Here is a 17,902-nt window from a genome sequence, read left to right on the forward strand (position 1 = left end):
ATGATGCAAAACGTTAAAAAATTATATAAAAGAAAACACTGGTTGACAGTGTTTTCTTTTTTAATTACTGCATATTTGTAAAAAAAAAAAAAAAAAAAGAGCACCATTGCAGAATTACCATGTGTAACATTATTATCCTTGCAAAAAATAAATAAAGAATAGGTTCTGCAATTCGTTTGTCTACACTTGTATGTAAAGAGCTTGGTCCAAAATGAATTGCTGTACGTCAATTATATTTTTAATGCCAGGATAATATAGGCCTAACAGGCACAGTGATCTACATATTAAATAATATATATTAAGACAAAACACCACTACGTATATAATATGATGTATCTGCACATTACAGTGATATTCTAAAAAATGTTTTTACAGCTTCTAGATAATTGTTTTGTGTTTGTCAGCTGATTATCGTGCCAATGCGCTGGATTGTGCAGCAGCAGCGAGTCTGGAAACATGACAAAAACTTTTATTTCATTGGTTAGACAGTTTTCATCGCACTCAAAAAAAACCAAAAAAAATAGAAAAGAAAAAACATCTGATTGTCGGCGGACCCGATGTGAATAGCCATAAGAATGCATTGTTCCGAGTCAGAAGCTTGTTCAGAATGAACATTCACACCAAAAATACAGCCTTGGTGTGAATAGGTTTTTATGCTGCCTTTATGTGATTTATGGAGCTTCAAAGTTTTGTTCAGTATTCACTTGCATTGTATAGACCTACAGAGATGAAATATTCTTCTAAAACTCTTCATTTGTGTTCTGCAGAAGAAAGAAAGTCATACACATTTGGGATGGCATGAGGGTGAATAATTGTTGAGAGAATCTTCATTTTGGGGTGAACTATCCCTTTAAAGTAAACCTCTTTGTATTTAATATGGATAGGAATTACAGTACATACAAATAAATACATTTTACTCCTGACTCCACGTGCTGATTTTCTATTTTATTGATGTAGGCTCTCAATATATGTATACAAATATCTCACAGATTTGATAGCATATTTTTGTTTCAAAGTTGTGTCACGTGATTTGTGTCCTGCATCACGTGACGAGTGAGTGCGTCAGAGCACGGAAGTTGTCAGAAGGTGCTAAAAGGAGCTGCTTGTGGGACTGCTGATGTTATAACCTGAAAATAACTCCGAGACTCTAGCGAAGTGCTTGTGTCTTTCGGATCATAATTATATAAACACCTGAACCCGGAGCGAAGCTTCAGGACCGAGTTTAAGCAGCGGGATGGAGTGGTTTGGAGGCGGCGCTTTTCATTCTCAACAGGACCGAAATGAAAACATGACCCGCACACACCCACACGAGGTACCTGAGAAAGTTCACTACCGCCTTATTTATGCCGCAGTGCCGTATAAGTCATTATGCAATTGTGTTCACCAAGTGTTTTAACTTGAACGCGTGGTGAATTCCTTCGGTAGGACACGTTAGCCGGTTAAACTTCACTGCAGCATGAGCAGGATGAACAAGGGCTGTTTCAACTATTGAGCTGTCTACCGTCATAGCAATTTTGGGTCTCATTTGGGCGCGTCTATGATGGCCATAAATTATGTCCAGGCAGTTCTGAGACAAAGCAATGGGTATATGGTTATTGTATCAGAACACCTGACAGGGGTATTAGGGGCTTTTGTCTGGATCTTTGATATGAGATCATGAACTATTGTTTACCGTCTCGTGTTCACAAGCATGTCGTAGATAATGATTGCTTTGATGATAGTTGATACATGGAAATTCCACTGACAGTTTCATCACAGATTATCTTCTTCTTATCATTATTTATGTTATTTATCTCTGCATTAACTGCGCTGCTTTTAAGATAAGACATCAACTGCATAACCTTGAACTGCAGAAGACCGACTGTTTCAAATTAAAATGACAACATTGAGTGTTTCTCACAAAACCTGTCAAGAAAATATCCTAGTCCTCTTTTACACCAAAATCATAAGAAACAAATAAGAAATTACATCTTGGCTATAGAAAATAAAACAAAAGGTTAAGACTGTAACCCTGGTTCCCTGAAAGGAGGGATTGAGTGCGTCCGAATATCCATACTTCCCTACTATATAGTATGCCAGTGGAGTAGTATGTCCGAATCCATAGTATTCATAAGACAGTAAGCGAGAAATGCCTGGATGACCTACTACTTCCAGCGGGAATCCGAAGCGTGGATCGGTTGAACACTTTCCTCTCCCACAATGCATCGGAAGCTGAGGTGACGATGACATTCAAATGTTGGATTTAAAACAAATGGCGGAGAACCGCGGGGCGGAAGGCTGTTTTCAGCAGTAAGTGCTGTATACACAAAGAACATTGCTCATTGTGCTTAAATGGTGCTTGTTTAACTGAACTTAAGTAGATTATTTTCACGGTTGTTGTCACGTCATATATTCTTGTCACAGGACCATGCGTATGTTCCCAGATGTTAGTATGTCCGAATTCTATTCATACATACCTAAAGAGCGTACTGTTTTACTGGCCGAGAAGTGCGTTTCTCATCAAATACAGTACATACTGTGACAGTATGCGGTTTCGGACGCAGGGCTCAAGATATAATAGCGTGAAGCCTCCCCACACGATAGGTCTCCGTGGTAACGTGCTCAGCAAGACGCGTGATAAGATGCGCAGATTGACTGTCTCAGACGCGGAGGCAACTGAGATTCGTCCTCCACCACCCGGATTGAGGCGAGTCACTATGCCACCACGAGGACCTAGAGCGCATTGGGAATTGGGCATGCTAAATTGGGGAGAAAAGGGGAAAAAAATCCCTCCCCCCCCCAAAAAAAAAAATCTGTCAATTCGACGCTGTCATTTGCTGACCATGTATAAATAAGCTAGTAGCATAGCAGTGAAAAACACAAATTAACTTCCTTCACAGAAAGCACTTGAGAAGAGAGATAGAGGTGACATCCAGGTTATAAAACTTACCAAAAGATTTAGGGGAAGCCCAACCTGCAGCTAGGCAGATGTCTTCCAAGGAAACACCATTAGACCATGCCCATGAAGAGGCCATGCCTTTAGTGGAGTGAGCTTTCACACCAATAGGACACTGTATGCCTTGTGTGTCATATGTGAGTGCAATGGTATCTACAATCCAATGTGAAAACCTTTGTTTGGAAACCTTTAAAGTGCCCTTTGAAGCTGACAAAGATCTGATTTGACCGTCTTATTTGCCTCATACGATCGTCATACATTATGCATGTAGTGCCCTTACTGGACATAGTTTGTGCAGCCAATCTGCCTCGTCCGAAACAAACGGAGGATGGGAGAAAGCCTGAAGGGTAATAACCTGTGCCCTGAAAGGAGTGACAGAAATTTTCAGCACATAGCCTTTTCTGGGTTTGAGAACGGCTCTTGACAAGCCTGGTCCAAACTCTAAGCAAGTGTCATCAACTGTCAGCGCTTGAAGGTCCCCAATACGTTTCACTGAAGCCAAAGGAAGAAGCAGCGCAGTCTTTAACAAGAGTACACGTAAACTAACTGTATTCAGTGGCTCAAACAGCAGGCCTGTAAACCTAAACTGGAACAGTAACGGGGCGAAACGGTCTCAACTGCCCCGCACCACTCAAGAATATTACAAAGGATGTCTGCCTATTGACGGACTGCTCAATGGGACGTGTCCGGTATGGCAGCAACGTACACTATATACGCCTATACCAGAGACTATTTAGCAGAGATGGGCAACTTCTATTTAAGTGAATGGGAGAAATTGGAACGCCTAACCATGAAGCTCCCCAGCCCATGTTAGAGGCACCGTCGTGACCACTTTGTATCTGGTCACTTGGTTGAGTGTCGCAACCATCTAATATAGCATGGGCATTTTCCAAATGGTTAATGTGGCTAGACAACGGCATGATGCCACAAGACGTTAAGCAACCGTGGCGCCATAAATGATGAGGCACCTTCGATCTGAGCCAGTATTGAAGAGGTGTCATCTGCAGTAGTCCTAGCGGGATGACTGCTGCTGTGGAGGCCATAAGGCCCAGGTACCATTGAAAAAGCTTCAACGGAAACACTTTCCCCAGTTTGAAAGTGTCCAAGCATCGGAGAATGGATTGTATGTGTTGTTCTGTCAGGCGTGGCAGCATAGTGACCGAGTCAAGATTCACTCCGAGGTATGAGATCTGACAACTGGGCATCAGCACACTCTTCGAGTAGTTGACTTTGAGTCCCAGACATTCCAAATGTGCGAGCAACAGGTTTTTCCCTGTGTTTGCAACCTCTGACTGTGCTAAGAGTAATCAACTAGTAAACAAGGTAATTCAGAACACGAACGCCGCTCAGACTTAGCGGAGCGAGTGCCGCATCGACAAACTTCCTGAATGAGCGAGGAGCTAGGGACAAGTCAAGGGGGAACAGGTAAGTAGTCCCCTCAAAGGTGAATTTCAAGAATTCAAATCTCAAGAGGGGATATGTGTTCATGAAGCGTCTTTCAGGTCGCTTGACACAAACCAGTCCATAGGACATATGTGGGCCAAAAACTGCTTCTGAGTAGCCATCTTGAAAGAAAACTTAGAGTGTCCGGTTCAGCGTCTCAAATCCAGAATGGGACGGGATCCGCCGCCATTTTTAGCGACAAGGAAGTAGCGGTTGTAAAACCTGCTCTGAGCATCGCCCCCCGGTATTGTCTCTTGTCACATCTTTCTCAAGAAGACTTAATAACTCTGAACGGAGAATTGACACACTCCGCACCGTCATGATGGAGGGAATAATGCCATTGAAACAAGGTATGAGGAATTGGAAAAGAGCTCTTTTTTCGTGCACATGTTTGCCTTATTGGAACGTAACTTTTTTTGGCACTTAGCCAGCAACAGGATAAACACAAACAGTGCTGCAAACATCTCGTCGATCCTGGCAACTGGTGGGTGGCACACTGTTGAAATGAAGAGGCTGCCATGCGAACTGCAGCACGTCGCACTCCTTCCTTCCCGACTCGCGACAGCAGGGAAAGCAAGATGGCTATTAGGTGACGTGGATGCGTCTAAAATCTTAGTGTTGCGACATTGGCAGTCTCCTGTCATGTCGCCAACAATTGTAAAAACAGGCCGAATCATCCTGCATTACGGAGTAAAGGACGTACTACATTCCCGGCTCCCAATGGTGGCAAAAATGAGAACTGTGTTTAATGGGCATCGCCAGGCGACAGCTCTAGAGACCTGAAATTTCACTGAATAGGGAGAATGTCAAGTTTTAATTAGCTGTTCGTGCAGCCCTGGAAAGAACGGCACCGGTGGTGAATCTCGGAGGCGTGCCAACACGGAGAACACCATTTACCCATTTATTTGTTTTATTTTTTTTTGTTTGTTTAAGTCTCAGCCGAGAAACTTCAAGTATCACAGTCTCAGAGGCCGATTTGTCCCATTTTCCCACCTGCGAGATATATATAAACACAACTGAAATAAACACCAGCGTGAAAACTGGAAACAGGCGAGGCTGCTGGAAATGGAGAAGAGACGCAGACCCAAGCCAGTGACAATCACCCTCAAATTCTCCACGTTCAGTACGCCGTCCTCACTAGATATAGGGAAACAAGGGGACTGGCGTCGGCTTCCTCAGAAGCAAGCTGAGAGTGAAGCGCTTTGAGAATCATGTGTTCGCAATGAACACAAACAATGTCAGCAAGTGCAGGGATAAACGTTGGCGATATAACACCCCTTCATCATCTCAGCCATATGTGATCATATCAGGCATGCTGCGCACAGATCATCGCCTTCCTCGTGGTGTCCCTCGGGAGCCCCAGAAGGAGTATGACAGGAGGGGAGGGGACCGGCTTCGGTTTCAGAATGAAAGCGAGCTGAGTCCAAAGCGCTGAGTTTTACGCGCCCTCAATAAACACAATCAAGCTCGGCAAGAGCTTGTCAGCATGGGCTCTACCTAGGCAATCACAGCACTTGAACAGACTGGTGAAGCCGCTTGATAAAAGTAAAACGTCTTAAGTGCGCAAGTGTCCTGAAAATTATTGAAAATAATTTGAAAAACTATTTATGCAAAAATATACTATATATATGTATGTGTGTGTGTGTGTGTGATGATTTGGGGTTAAGTATGTCCAGGATATTTTTTTCTTTGCAGGTTTCGTGAGAATCACCATGTCTTACATTTTGACCAAAACTTGGTTATGTTTAGCTCTCACTAAAAAAACAGATTTCATTCAGGTCACACAAAGATTTTTTTGGGAAAATGTCTTTTCTATTGGAACATGAAAAGGGAGATATGAAATTACTGTGAACTGTTTTACTGTGTATTATCAAGACATATTTGAATATTTTCCGACATTTTCTGTAATAAGCAGAACTCAAAAAACCCAAGCCAAAAATATCAAAATGTAAACATATCTTTAACATGTAAACATTTAGTAGAGGCTCTAAAAAATTTGTTGTCAAATTTAATACAAATAAACAATATATTTTATTATTGCTATACTGTTAATTTCACACCTTGTTTTTAATATTTTTTTACATTAACCCAAATTGTTCTTTTATGACAAAATGTCTAACGGTTGATCTAAGGATAAATCGGATTTGGAGTTAATAGTTGTTAACATTTTCCGGTCTGTCTTAGTTCTTAATGTATTGGTATATGTTTTAGTAATGATAAGTTGAAAATGTAATGAGATTGAAATTTGCAGTTATGAGAACATTTATAATTTATAGTCAAAACCAATTCAAACTATTTCTCACTCTTTCTTTCACACATCAAATCAAACATTGCAGTCCTTGGCCACAAAAGAAGCTTATTCTTCAGATTTTTTTTTGTTTGCCTGGAGTCTGGAGTTGAGAAATGGTTAGCCAGTGCACTAGAGGATATAAAAGTAGAAGGATTGTCACCTGACATATAAGTGGAAATTCACCCCAGCAATCTCTGTATAATAATGTTTTATAATCCTTAACCTGCAGTTATAACCAACTGGAAAGTCATGGAAATTCATTGGGCAAAAAGTGTGGGAACCCAGAAATTTGTAATGTGACTTTAACTGTGGACTGGAGTGGTGACAAAAATGGAGCAAAATTCTTTGCCCAGACTAACAGTCTATGAATATTATTTTCATATACAGACATATCTTTTTTTTTTTTTTTTTTTCTAGAGACATTGTGACTAATTCTGTCTCTCTTTTGCCCATCACAGTCCGCTGCGGAGAGCATGGCATCTCTGTGCCAGCGTCAGCAGCACTGTGTGAAGGCCTCCATCAGGTCGCAGTGGCAGCTGGCAGAAGCGCAGAACCAGCTGTGCGGTCTGGAGCTTCACAGCTCAGAATCTGTGGAACAGGAGCGCGCTCAAGCACTTGCCTCCTCCACTGAACTCTCACAGATCGAACAGGAGTGGAGACATAAAGAAAGCATGATGGGAAGTAGTCCAGCGCTGTGTCCAGATGCCAGCCACGATGTGTTCGACAAGGTAGTTTTCTCTCTCCCCTGTTTCTCTCTTGTATTGAGCTTTTAAATTTCTTGAAATCTCACATGTCATTCAGTGTTTGTGTATGTCATAATCATTTATGCATTGTGTACAATTGACATACTACAGGGTTCGTGTCATCTCAGTACTTAAACCTGACATAAATCTCACTTAAATATCAGCCCTGAACCTAAAAGGAAAACACAGCAGCATTTTTCATTTGGAGGTAGTCATTTAGCAGACAATTTTATCCAAAGCCACTCACAATACGCATTTTACAAAGACAGAGGTTTGGGGTCTTAAACAAGGGCACTAATTCTAACATGTATGACTAGAGGTCGACTGATATAACGGTTGTGCTGATAGTTGCTTTTTGGAACTATCAGTTATCGTCAAAATTCAAAACCGATTGGTACCGATAGTTTTTTGTTTGTAAAAAATGAGAGCTCCAAAGAGGTTTCGTTGTTAAGTAGATATACATTATTCATGTTAAGTTCATGTTTTGACTGACGGTGTCCCTAAAAAAAAAAGAGAAAAAGTCTGTTTTTATTAGAGAATTGCTGATAATCTACTATTGATGAATGATAATCTGCTGTTGATGAATAACTGCTCATATAGAATTTATTAGCCTATATGGCAATGTTTACTTTGTGTTTATATTGTAATGCATTGTAGATGATTGTAAGAATGCATGTTTTGTTTTTCTTATGTGTTTTTGTGAGCAGCAGGAAGCACAGTCATTTCAAAATAAGAGGTGCCAGTGCATTTTAGGCTTGTTAATAGTTAGAAGTCCCATGTTATGCACCCAATCTTAATTTTTCTGGTTGTTATTGGGATTTTGGTTGCAAAATAAACTACGTCTGGGATTTGATTCATTTTGGACTCTTGTAGGCAGTCTGTGCCCATCACACTAAGAATTTTTTCCATTTTATAAATCGATTTGAAAACTGTAGGCTGATTAATCGTTATCGGTATCGGCAAAATCTTTCTGTCGACCCAGTGTTAATTTTTACACTGTTTTTTGTTTTAGTCATATTCATTAATTTTATTCAGTTTTACTCTTGACTTAAATGGCATATTATTTTAGTCAACGAAACTGACATGTTTTAGTTGGTGAAAATGTGCAAAATGACAAAAATGTGGTTCAAACTGTAACTGACCAAACTTTAATCAAATATTCAAACATTTAGAAAAAAAATGTATTAACATATTCTTAATTTAAACATGTATGAAACATATAAAAGAAAGACTACATTTCAAAATACTGTACAATTGCCCTAGTTGTCAATACCTTCGTTGAAGTAATACCTTACTTCATGAGTAAGTCTTATATTTTGAATTCTTTATGCTTTAGAGACTGATATTAATTTTCCATGTTTAGCCAGTTTCTGATATTACATTGCATGTAATGTGTTTTTATGGAAACGGGAGTATTCATGACGCAAGTTACATATTATGACTAGCATGTAATTTAGTTCAAGTTCACATGTTCATTCGCTTCATTGTCTGTGCAGATGTAAGTTGTAATATTACATATACAGTACTGTGCAAAAGTTTTAGGCACTTGTGAAAAATGTTGCATAGTGAGGATGTCTTAAAAAATAATGAGATAAATAGTTTTCATTTATCACTTAATGTCATACAAAGTCCAGTAAACATAAAAAACCTAATCAATATTCGGTGTGACCACCTTTGCCTTTAAAACAGCACCAATTCTCCTAGGTACACCTGGACACAGTTTTTCTTGGTTGTTGGCAGATAGGATGTTCCAAGCTTCTTGGAGAATTGGCCACAGTTGTTCTATTTGTTTAGGCTGTCTCAGTTGCTTCTGTCTCTTCATGTAATCTCAGACTGACACAGTGTTCAGTGGGGGCCATGACATCTGTTGCAGGGCTCCCTGTTCTTCTATTCTAATCTTTTCTATTTGCAAAAGTAATGTTTGGGAGTCTAACATTTATATTTTGTATTGACACACTAAAGCTGAAGATATAAATTACCATCTTAAGACAAATGCTTTTGTGAAACATCTTATGTGCCGAAGACTTTTGCACAGTACTATATGTTGTGGATATCATATTTAATCTCTTAAATAAGCAGGATGCGTTTGATTGAGGTAATTATCCTGTTTTAAAGCGGTTCATTTTGCCGGTGGTCAGCGCGTTTAACTCAAGCAGCTCAAGCTGGGAAATCCCAGACATACTGGATTAATAGATGAGATGAACCATATCTAATACCATCTTCTATTAACAGATGTTTCTCTAGATGTTTCTTGTTTATATCTTGCACTGTTCAAATTTTGCAATATTATTTTTGTACTTGTCATTTTCGTCAACGGTATGTTTTAATAAAATAGTTTAATCGTTGTCATGATGCATCTTTTCATCTGTATTTGTTATATTTGACAAATAAAAAAAAAAAACCTATGTCAACTAAATGTTTTCATCAGTGACTTCTATTCAAGAGTTTTAAGTTAATGTGCAGATTACTTGCTTTTTTATTGTTTTTATTTTTCCTAGAGTATCATAAACAATTCACAGTCTTGGCCTTATGAAACGGATCATGATAAAAGCTTAAACTTCGTCCAGTGTAATGAAGAGCTCTTGAAACATTTTGGTAAGTGGTCATGGTCTTTTTTTTTTTTGAGTGTTTGCTTGTGGGTCATTTCTTGTTGTGGGACTGTTTCTGTTGGCTCAGTCCCATGATTGATGAGTCATCATTTGATCTGTCTTGTGATTGGATAGGCATGTTGAGAAGGTGGGATGATAGTCAGCGCTTTCTATCGGAGTACCACAATCTCATATGTGAAGAAACAGCCAATTACTTGATCCTGTGGTGCTTCCGACTACAGGCAGAGCAAGTGAGTCAACTTACACATCATGTTACCATACTACTCCCACTATTCATACTATTTATGCAGTTTGTAGCATGTATATTATGTACAGTATGCAGATTTTATGTGCTCATGGACTGTGTGCAATTCTCTTCCTACTTATTTATCAGCAGGAGCAATATATAACAAGCTGCATTGATTATGCTGAGTCATTGATACAGTAAAAGTATGTTGACATTTATAATGTCAACTTAAAGCTGAAGTGTGTGATTTCATCACCAAACGGGATTGCAAATCACTGTTTTTAAACAGATGAAATTCTTGATTAACCACTGCCTCTCACCGAAGTTCACATGCACTGTTATAGCAAATTAATAAATGAACCCATGTTTCAGATATTCTAATGGCTGCTGATACTTATTTACATGTTTGTGTTGTATTGTTTGGATCTTCTGCAGAAAGAGGCCTTAATGGAGCAGGTGGCTCATCAGGCTGTCGTCACGCAGTTTATCCTAGAGATGGCTCGAAATGCTCAGCAGGATCCACGAGGCTGCTTCCGTCAGTTCTTTCAGAAAGCCAAAGTGAGAGTCCATTCATCACAGGAGAATCGCCTGCCCACTGCAGTGCACTGCAATGCTGCAGACATCACATTCTGCGTGTGCTTGGCATTTCCATATTCAATTCTAGACATCATCACACAACATAATTGAGTTACTGTAACCTACCTTACATGAGTTATTTAGCCAGAGAGGTGCAAAAATAAAGCCTTAATTGCATGTCAAGAGAGTCATTTGCTAAGAATAGTCAGTCTGAGTTAATGTGAGCGTTATGCATTAATGTCAGCCACCACTAGAGAGAGACATGACATAACTGACAGCATGTGACTAGGAAAAAGAGCAAGCAGAAAATGAGAGATTTTCTCTGGTGTAAATTTCACAGCTCATTCTGCTGTGTTCTTGTAGAGAGAAAAAAAAAAAACCACACATCTTCACTAAATAAACTGTATTTCATATATGAGATTTATGATTTAGTATGCGAGTTCATTCACAAAATAACTTTAATATAATAACTTTATTTTCCAAGGCAGGGCAAGAGGGATACCTGGACGTCTTCCACACAGAACTTGAGGCCTTTAAGCAGAGAGTAAAAGAGTACACTATGAAATCTAAAGGGGAAATCCCAAAGGAGACAGCGCACCAAAACACACCGGCAGGCTGTCGACTCGACCCCAAAAAGGTTTTGGAGACTTTGCCACCAGTAGGCATCGCACAACATGATAATTAGATGTTCTGGGCTACTCAGTGTGACAAAATGGAAACCAAGTGACTGATAAATATTAGATAAAGACACCAATGTTTAATAAATAGTTGTATTTAGTCATCAATTGGAATAAGTAATATAGTATAGCCAATTAATATAGTTAATTAGCCTCACTGTAGGCCAGTTATTTTTTGCCAAGCAGCATTGTTCCAGGTTCAAGTTAAGCTCAATCAACAGCATTTGTGGCATAATTTTGATTACCACAATTTCCACTCATTCTCATTTATATATATACGTGTGTGTGTGTGTGTGTGTGTGTGTGTGTGTGTAAAAATCATGCTTGCAGTAAGACACTTACAGTATAAAGGAAGTGAATGTTGCCAGTCTATAAATATTAAAGGAATAGCTCACCCAAAAATAATTCTCTCATCATTTACTCACCCTCATGGCATCAAAGATGTGTAAGACTTTCTTACTTCTGCTGGCAAACAAATATTTCTAGAAGAATTTTTCAGCTCTGTAGGTTCATACAATGCAAGTGAATGGTGACCAGAATTTTGAAGCTCCAACAAGCACATAAAGGCTGCGCAAAAGTAATCAATATGACTCCAGTGGTTTAATCCATGTCTTCAGAAACTATATAATAGGTGTGGGTGAGAAACAGATCAATATTTAAGTCCTTTTTTTTTTTTTTTTTAACTATAAATCTCCACTATTGCTTCCACAATCTTCCTCTTTTGTTTTTTGGTGGTTCACATTTTTCATGCAAATTGCCACCTACTGGTCAGGGATAGGTGGAGATTTTTAATAAAAAAGGACTTAAATATTGATCAATTTCTCACCCACACACCTATTATATCGCTTCTGAAGACATGGATTTAACCACTGGAGTCATATGGATTACTTTAATGCTGCTTTTATGTGCTTTTTGGTGCTTCAAGGTTCTGGCCACCATTCACTTGCATTAAATGGACAACTAAAACTAAAAATGTTAGTTTGTGTTCTGCAGTAAATGAGAGTTTTGTTTTTAATTATTATTATCTTCCTTTAAAATACACCCCGTTTCAAAACTTTAGTCAGAGGAAGTAAACATTACATGTGTTAACATGATTTTAGTGTGATACAATTGCTTACTAACCTTATCTGGGTAACGCTATTTCAATAATAACAACTTTATTTGCCATAAACAGATTTGAACAGATTTTATCACACTAAAATCATGTTAATATGTATAATATTTACATTTTGTGGCTATACTTTTAAAACGGTGTGTTTTAATGTTTATGGCCCCATTGACTTCTATTGTAAGTACCTCACTGTAACTGCAATTATTGCCTGTTGCTTATTATATGTTTATTGTCTATGTTTAAAAAAAAAAAGAAAAAGAATAAATAAGAGACGTGTCCAAATTATGCCACAAATGCTATCAATCGGTTTGGTTTCCCCTTGTATTGAACCCATAAAATTCCTGTAATATAGAATATGCAGTCACATGTGTGCAGCTATTTTACAATGGCCTATCCAATCAGAAGTTAGAGCTGGAACTGTCCATTTCATAAACCCATATTAAGATGGAATAGATGAAATGTATTGCTTTATCATGTCGTGCCTGGTTACAACAGCATTACCTTTATTTTATATTTTTGTATTAAGTTGTATATTCTGCTTGGATAAGCATCTAAATTCTAATGAAAATGGCTAATAACAATCTGTAAAATCATATAATAAATGTTGAATTTCCAGGAGCTGAAAACATGCATCCAGATGCAAGATATGCATATTCTCCAGAATGTGCTGAGCACCATGAACCCACAGGTAACACAGGTGCACTGTGCTCACAACATCAGAACATGTCAACTCGCTCTCCCACTCATACACACATAAGATCTAACATTATAGCTTTAGGGAAGTATTATGACATGCTTCAGGACCAGTTAGTGGTGAAATGTATTGCACATTCCTCAGTTGTTTTGAGGTTTTGAACAGGTAGAACTGAGCTCACTCTTCACATGCTGGTATCTAACTATGGAGAGCATATACTGAACTTGATGTACACAGACAGGCTGCTAAGCCAGTGAGAACCAGAGGACGCAGACAGGAAGGATTACGTAACAGCCATAATCTGCAAGAGCATTATTTAGAATGCAGACTGATCTATAATCCCTCTCCCTACAGATCTGTATGTGAATGGATGTGCAGATTTATAGTGAATGCTGCAGTTAATTGTGGAAAATGCATATCGATGGGTGTGCTGTTACTGAGAAATAAACTCCACCAGCCCTCTAGTGCCGTGTAGATACAGCATCACGCAAAAACAGAAGTTTGTAGTTGCTGATGTCATAAAAATACACTATCCGCAGTCTGCCTTAATTCATTTATTCTGCGAGTGATAGCATCCAACAGGTACAGTGTTTCAGATACCTTCTGATCTCTGTGCTACAACTGTCTTTTGCTGTAATCCACAAATTTGCTCTCTCACTCATTACAGGTGGCAGAATATCATGTAAAACTTTGGACAAATACACCCAGAGCCTCTAAAGAGGAGAGTTCAGAAACAGACGAGTGGAGAATGATGGAAACCTAACAGTGAAGAGGCGCTCACAATCAGTCCATGAAGCTTCAATAGGAAAACAGCTTTGGGTCAGAGGACAGGAAGACAAAGGGCTCTGCCCAAAGACTTTTGTTTTGTTAATGTGCCTGAATCTGTGCTGCACTTTATTTTTGTTTAAAAGAGAACTTTTTTTTTTTTTTTTTAAGTACGAGGAACTGTATTTTAAGGCACTTACATTTTTGTGCACAAATTTTTGTTACATCTCTGTTGCTGAATTTCTCTGTTTTAGCAGTTTAGAAAAGTTTAGGAAAGTGTTACATGTTCTAAGCAGAAGTGCAAATGGGAACCTCATAAATATTGGTGCAGTTTATATTTTGTGTTTATTTGGGTTTTCAATCTCCAAGGTCAGTTATGTTTGAGAAGTGTTCTCCCACGAAGAGAGCGTAAACCTATTTTTCGTTTGAACATTTTGTCAAACAGCAGTTTTTATATTCCACCGTTGGATTCTGATCTACAACGTCCACTCTAGCTGCTATCTGGAAACCGTTTCATGAGTCACACATGCATGGACGCAGTAGATTACAGTCGGCTTCCTGCAGATAGACCATCGACACTAAAGAGAAGGAGGACCACCCACTTTGCTCGCATTCTCGTAGAAGCATTTGAAAGCATTTTATGGCAGCTATAAGACCTTTGCAAAAAGTGATTTGCAGATCCTTTGAAAATTCGGCTCAGTAACTCTCAGTATTTGGAAAACGGCAATATTTAAAGGAAACGTTCTCCTTGAAATTTAAAAATTCTGTCATCATTTACTCACCCTCATATTGTTCCAAATTTGTATGACTTTCTCCTGTGCAACTATTCTGAGTGCTTTGAAGCCTTATTGAAGCTTTGTGTGAGGAACAGACTGAAATTTAAGTCGTTATTCACTGAAAATCTTCCGATCCGTCGCAGCTCTCAAATCTCATTTGCACCTCTGCGTATTCAAGTTTTGCACGTCTAGACATGTCTCTATAGACAATAGATTTTCAGTGAATAAGAACTTTGGTCTTTTGCTGTTGAATAGCTTCGAAAGACTTGGATTATAGAAAGACTTTTGAGCTTTCATTGTATGTGTGGACATTCTTTGAGTAACTGATGACAGAATTTTACCTTTAAGATAAACTATTCTATTAAGTTTCCTTCAGTTACACTGAAAAAGACTGAACACTCATTCACTAGATCAAAATGTAAACAGAAAACTGAAGGCTGATGAGTTTTAAGATAACAGAGATGGGTGGTTTTGATCTGTCTTGTAGACTATATTAATATCATCTTTCATGTTAAGAATACAACTTTCAGATATGCCATTTTTAGCTCATTGAGCCAGTTTGCATTGATTGTTACTGCACACAGTGCATATACAGCAAACCCAGAAATTATGTACAACTGCAAACAATGGGTTGATAATATTGTGAAAGTCTTTGCAATCAGAACAATATCTTAAACTGATTAGCTGTGTGAACTGTGTGAAATGTTTCATTTACAGTACATGTTGAAGTTTCACTTGTTGATCAAGCTATTAAATCAGTTTGAATTTCAGGAGATCACATGTTAAAGGAATAGTTCACCCAAAAATGAAAGTTCTCTCTTCATTTACTCACCTTCATGCCATCCTAGAAGTGTATGACTTTTTTCCTTCTGCTGAACACAGATTTTTAGGAAAATATTTTGGCTCTGTAGCTCCATATAAATGCAAGTGAAAGGTGACCAAAACTTTGAAGCTCCTAAAAGCACATACAGCATAAAAGTAATCCATACAACTCCAGTGGTAAAATCCATGTCTTCAGAAGTGATATGATAGGTGTGGGTGAGAAACAGAACAAAATTTAAGTCATTTTTTATTATAAATCTCCATTTTACCTTCCACATTCTTCTTTTGCTTTTGGCAATTCAAATTATTTGTGCATATCGGCACCTTCTGGTCTGGCCAAATGTGGAGATTCATTGTAAAAAAAAAAAAAGGGGCTTAAATATTGATCTGTAGCTCACCCAAACTTATATCACTTCAGAAGACATTGACTAAACCCATGGAGTCTTATGGATTACTTTTATGTTGCCTTTATGTGCTTTTAGAAGCTTTCAAAGTTCTGGTCACCATACACTTGCATTGTAAGGACCTACAGAGCTGAAATATTCTTATAAAAATCTTTGAATTGTGTTCAGTGGAAGAAAATCACACACATCTGGGATGACATAGGGTGAGTAAATGATGAGAGACTTTTCATTTTTGGGTGAAATATTGCTTTAATATAATCCTTGAAGTGAAGGTAAACCAATTTAGCTTGCTGTCCATAATGGAGGGCATGAGCTCAAGACTTGACCTGAACTCTTATTACTCCTCTGTAGTTAGTTAAATTTAGTTTAGTAATAACTAGGCATAAGGTGGAGTCTGGGTGTTGCTGGAAGAAAAGAGGTAGGAGTGAGGCAAGCAACAGTTTATATACAGGTATATTTACTCAACCGTTGTCATTGGTCAGAATAAATGAATGTATATATGTCAAGCACTTTTGACATTTATTCCTTAAAGCTTACTGGTATTTATTTTTATGTTACTAGTAGTCTACTTATTTAGTTATTAGTAAGTATTACAATAGTGTTCTGTTTCTTTTTACATTTTAATAGTATATTTTCATTAGATACTAGTACTTGTTCATTGGTAACTAGTACATATTCAAATAGACAGTGTCTATTCAGTAGTCTCTATGTATTATTTTGCCACATGTATTTTATTACTATTGTTACCTGCTAAATTTTGCTGTTGGTGAACTGTGATTAAACTATTTACTTTTCCAATAGTGACTAGTATACCTTTAATTTTACTAGTAAATGCATTGTTAAGTACTTTCTCCAATAGTGACTAGTATCTGTTTTAGTTTTACTATACTTATTTATTAGATATTGGAACTTATTTATTAGGCACTAGTTTCTATTCCAATTGTTACTAGTAACATTTTAAATTTTACTGGCAAGATTTTTTTAATTGAACTATAAAATAGACATTCTGACTAGTCATTACATTTGACAAGCAAAAACCAATTGAAACTAGTGACTTGTAGCAAAGGAATAAGTACTAGTAATGAAAATGTACTATTGGAATAAATACTAGTGTCTAATGAGTAAGTGCTAGTTAATAAAATATACTAGTCGCTATTGGGATACTTACTAGTAACATAAAAATAGACACAAGTACGTTTTGAGGAATAAATATCAAATTGCTTGCCATAAACACGCTCCTTCTAAACTTTTGTTTAGAGCTTCATTTCAAAACTGGTGATTTTTTCACCTCACTACATTGCAAATATGCAACGGTGGTCTAAAACGTCACTGTATTGGGGGGAGGGGCTTTTTCTTGATTGACAGAGTGGGGTTAGTGGGTTTGTACAATGAAACTATTTTAAAGTGTACTGTGCACTGTAAATACTAATAGTAATCTTAAATTGCTTAGGTTTTTACTATTCTTACTAGTTTTAATGAAGTTACCATTAATCTCTAAATCCTAAAGTTGTCATTAATGAAAACATTTAAGTGGTCCTAATTAAACAGTACTTGAAATGTCACATTTTGGAATCAACTCAAATATTTAATTTAATTTTGTTTTATTTATTTTTTTTCACCCAATTTGGAATGCCCAATTCCCAGTGCGCTTTTAAGTCCTCGTGGTCTTTTGTGATTCGCTTCAGTCCAGGTGGCAGAGGACGAATCCCTGTTGCCTCGTGGCTTGTTGAGTGTGTTGCCACGGAGACATAGCGCGTGTGGAGGCTTCACGTCATCCACCTCGGCATCCGCGCTCAACTCACCACGCGCCCCACCGAGAACGAACCACATT

The 17,902-nt window shown here is 38.0% G+C and overlaps 1 protein-coding gene across 4 annotated transcripts; it reads left to right on the top strand.

The window, feature by feature from the left end:
• The first annotated feature begins 1,074 nt into the window (after window positions 1–1,074).
• On the top strand, window positions 1,075–17,633 carry LOC127432553 (hsp90 co-chaperone Cdc37-like 1). 4 transcript variants are annotated; one of them, XR_007895762.1, is made up of 9 exons: window positions 1,075–1,312; window positions 7,127–7,396; window positions 9,910–10,006; window positions 10,135–10,250; window positions 10,682–10,804; window positions 11,307–11,480; window positions 13,227–13,298; window positions 13,659–13,886; window positions 13,972–17,633. XR_007895762.1 is itself a non-coding variant. In XM_051683770.1 (8 exons), the coding sequence occupies exons 1-8, from the start codon at window positions 1,235–1,237 to the stop codon at window positions 14,065–14,067; spliced, it is 1,026 nt and encodes a 341-aa protein (XP_051539730.1). In that variant the 5' UTR covers window positions 1,075–1,234; the 3' UTR covers window positions 14,068–17,633. The 4 variants fall into 4 exon arrangements, 2 of the variants coding, with proteins under 2 accessions (XP_051539730.1, XP_051539731.1); XR_007895763.1 differs by having other exon boundaries at window positions 11,307–11,459; XM_051683770.1 differs by lacking the exon at window positions 13,659–13,886.
• Window positions 17,634–17,902: the final 269 nt, after the last annotated feature.

This window comes from Myxocyprinus asiaticus, chromosome 42 (assembly GCF_019703515.2).
Source record: "Myxocyprinus asiaticus isolate MX2 ecotype Aquarium Trade chromosome 42, UBuf_Myxa_2, whole genome shotgun sequence".
NCBI classification, from domain to species: Eukaryota; Metazoa; Chordata; class Actinopteri; order Cypriniformes; family Catostomidae; genus Myxocyprinus; species Myxocyprinus asiaticus.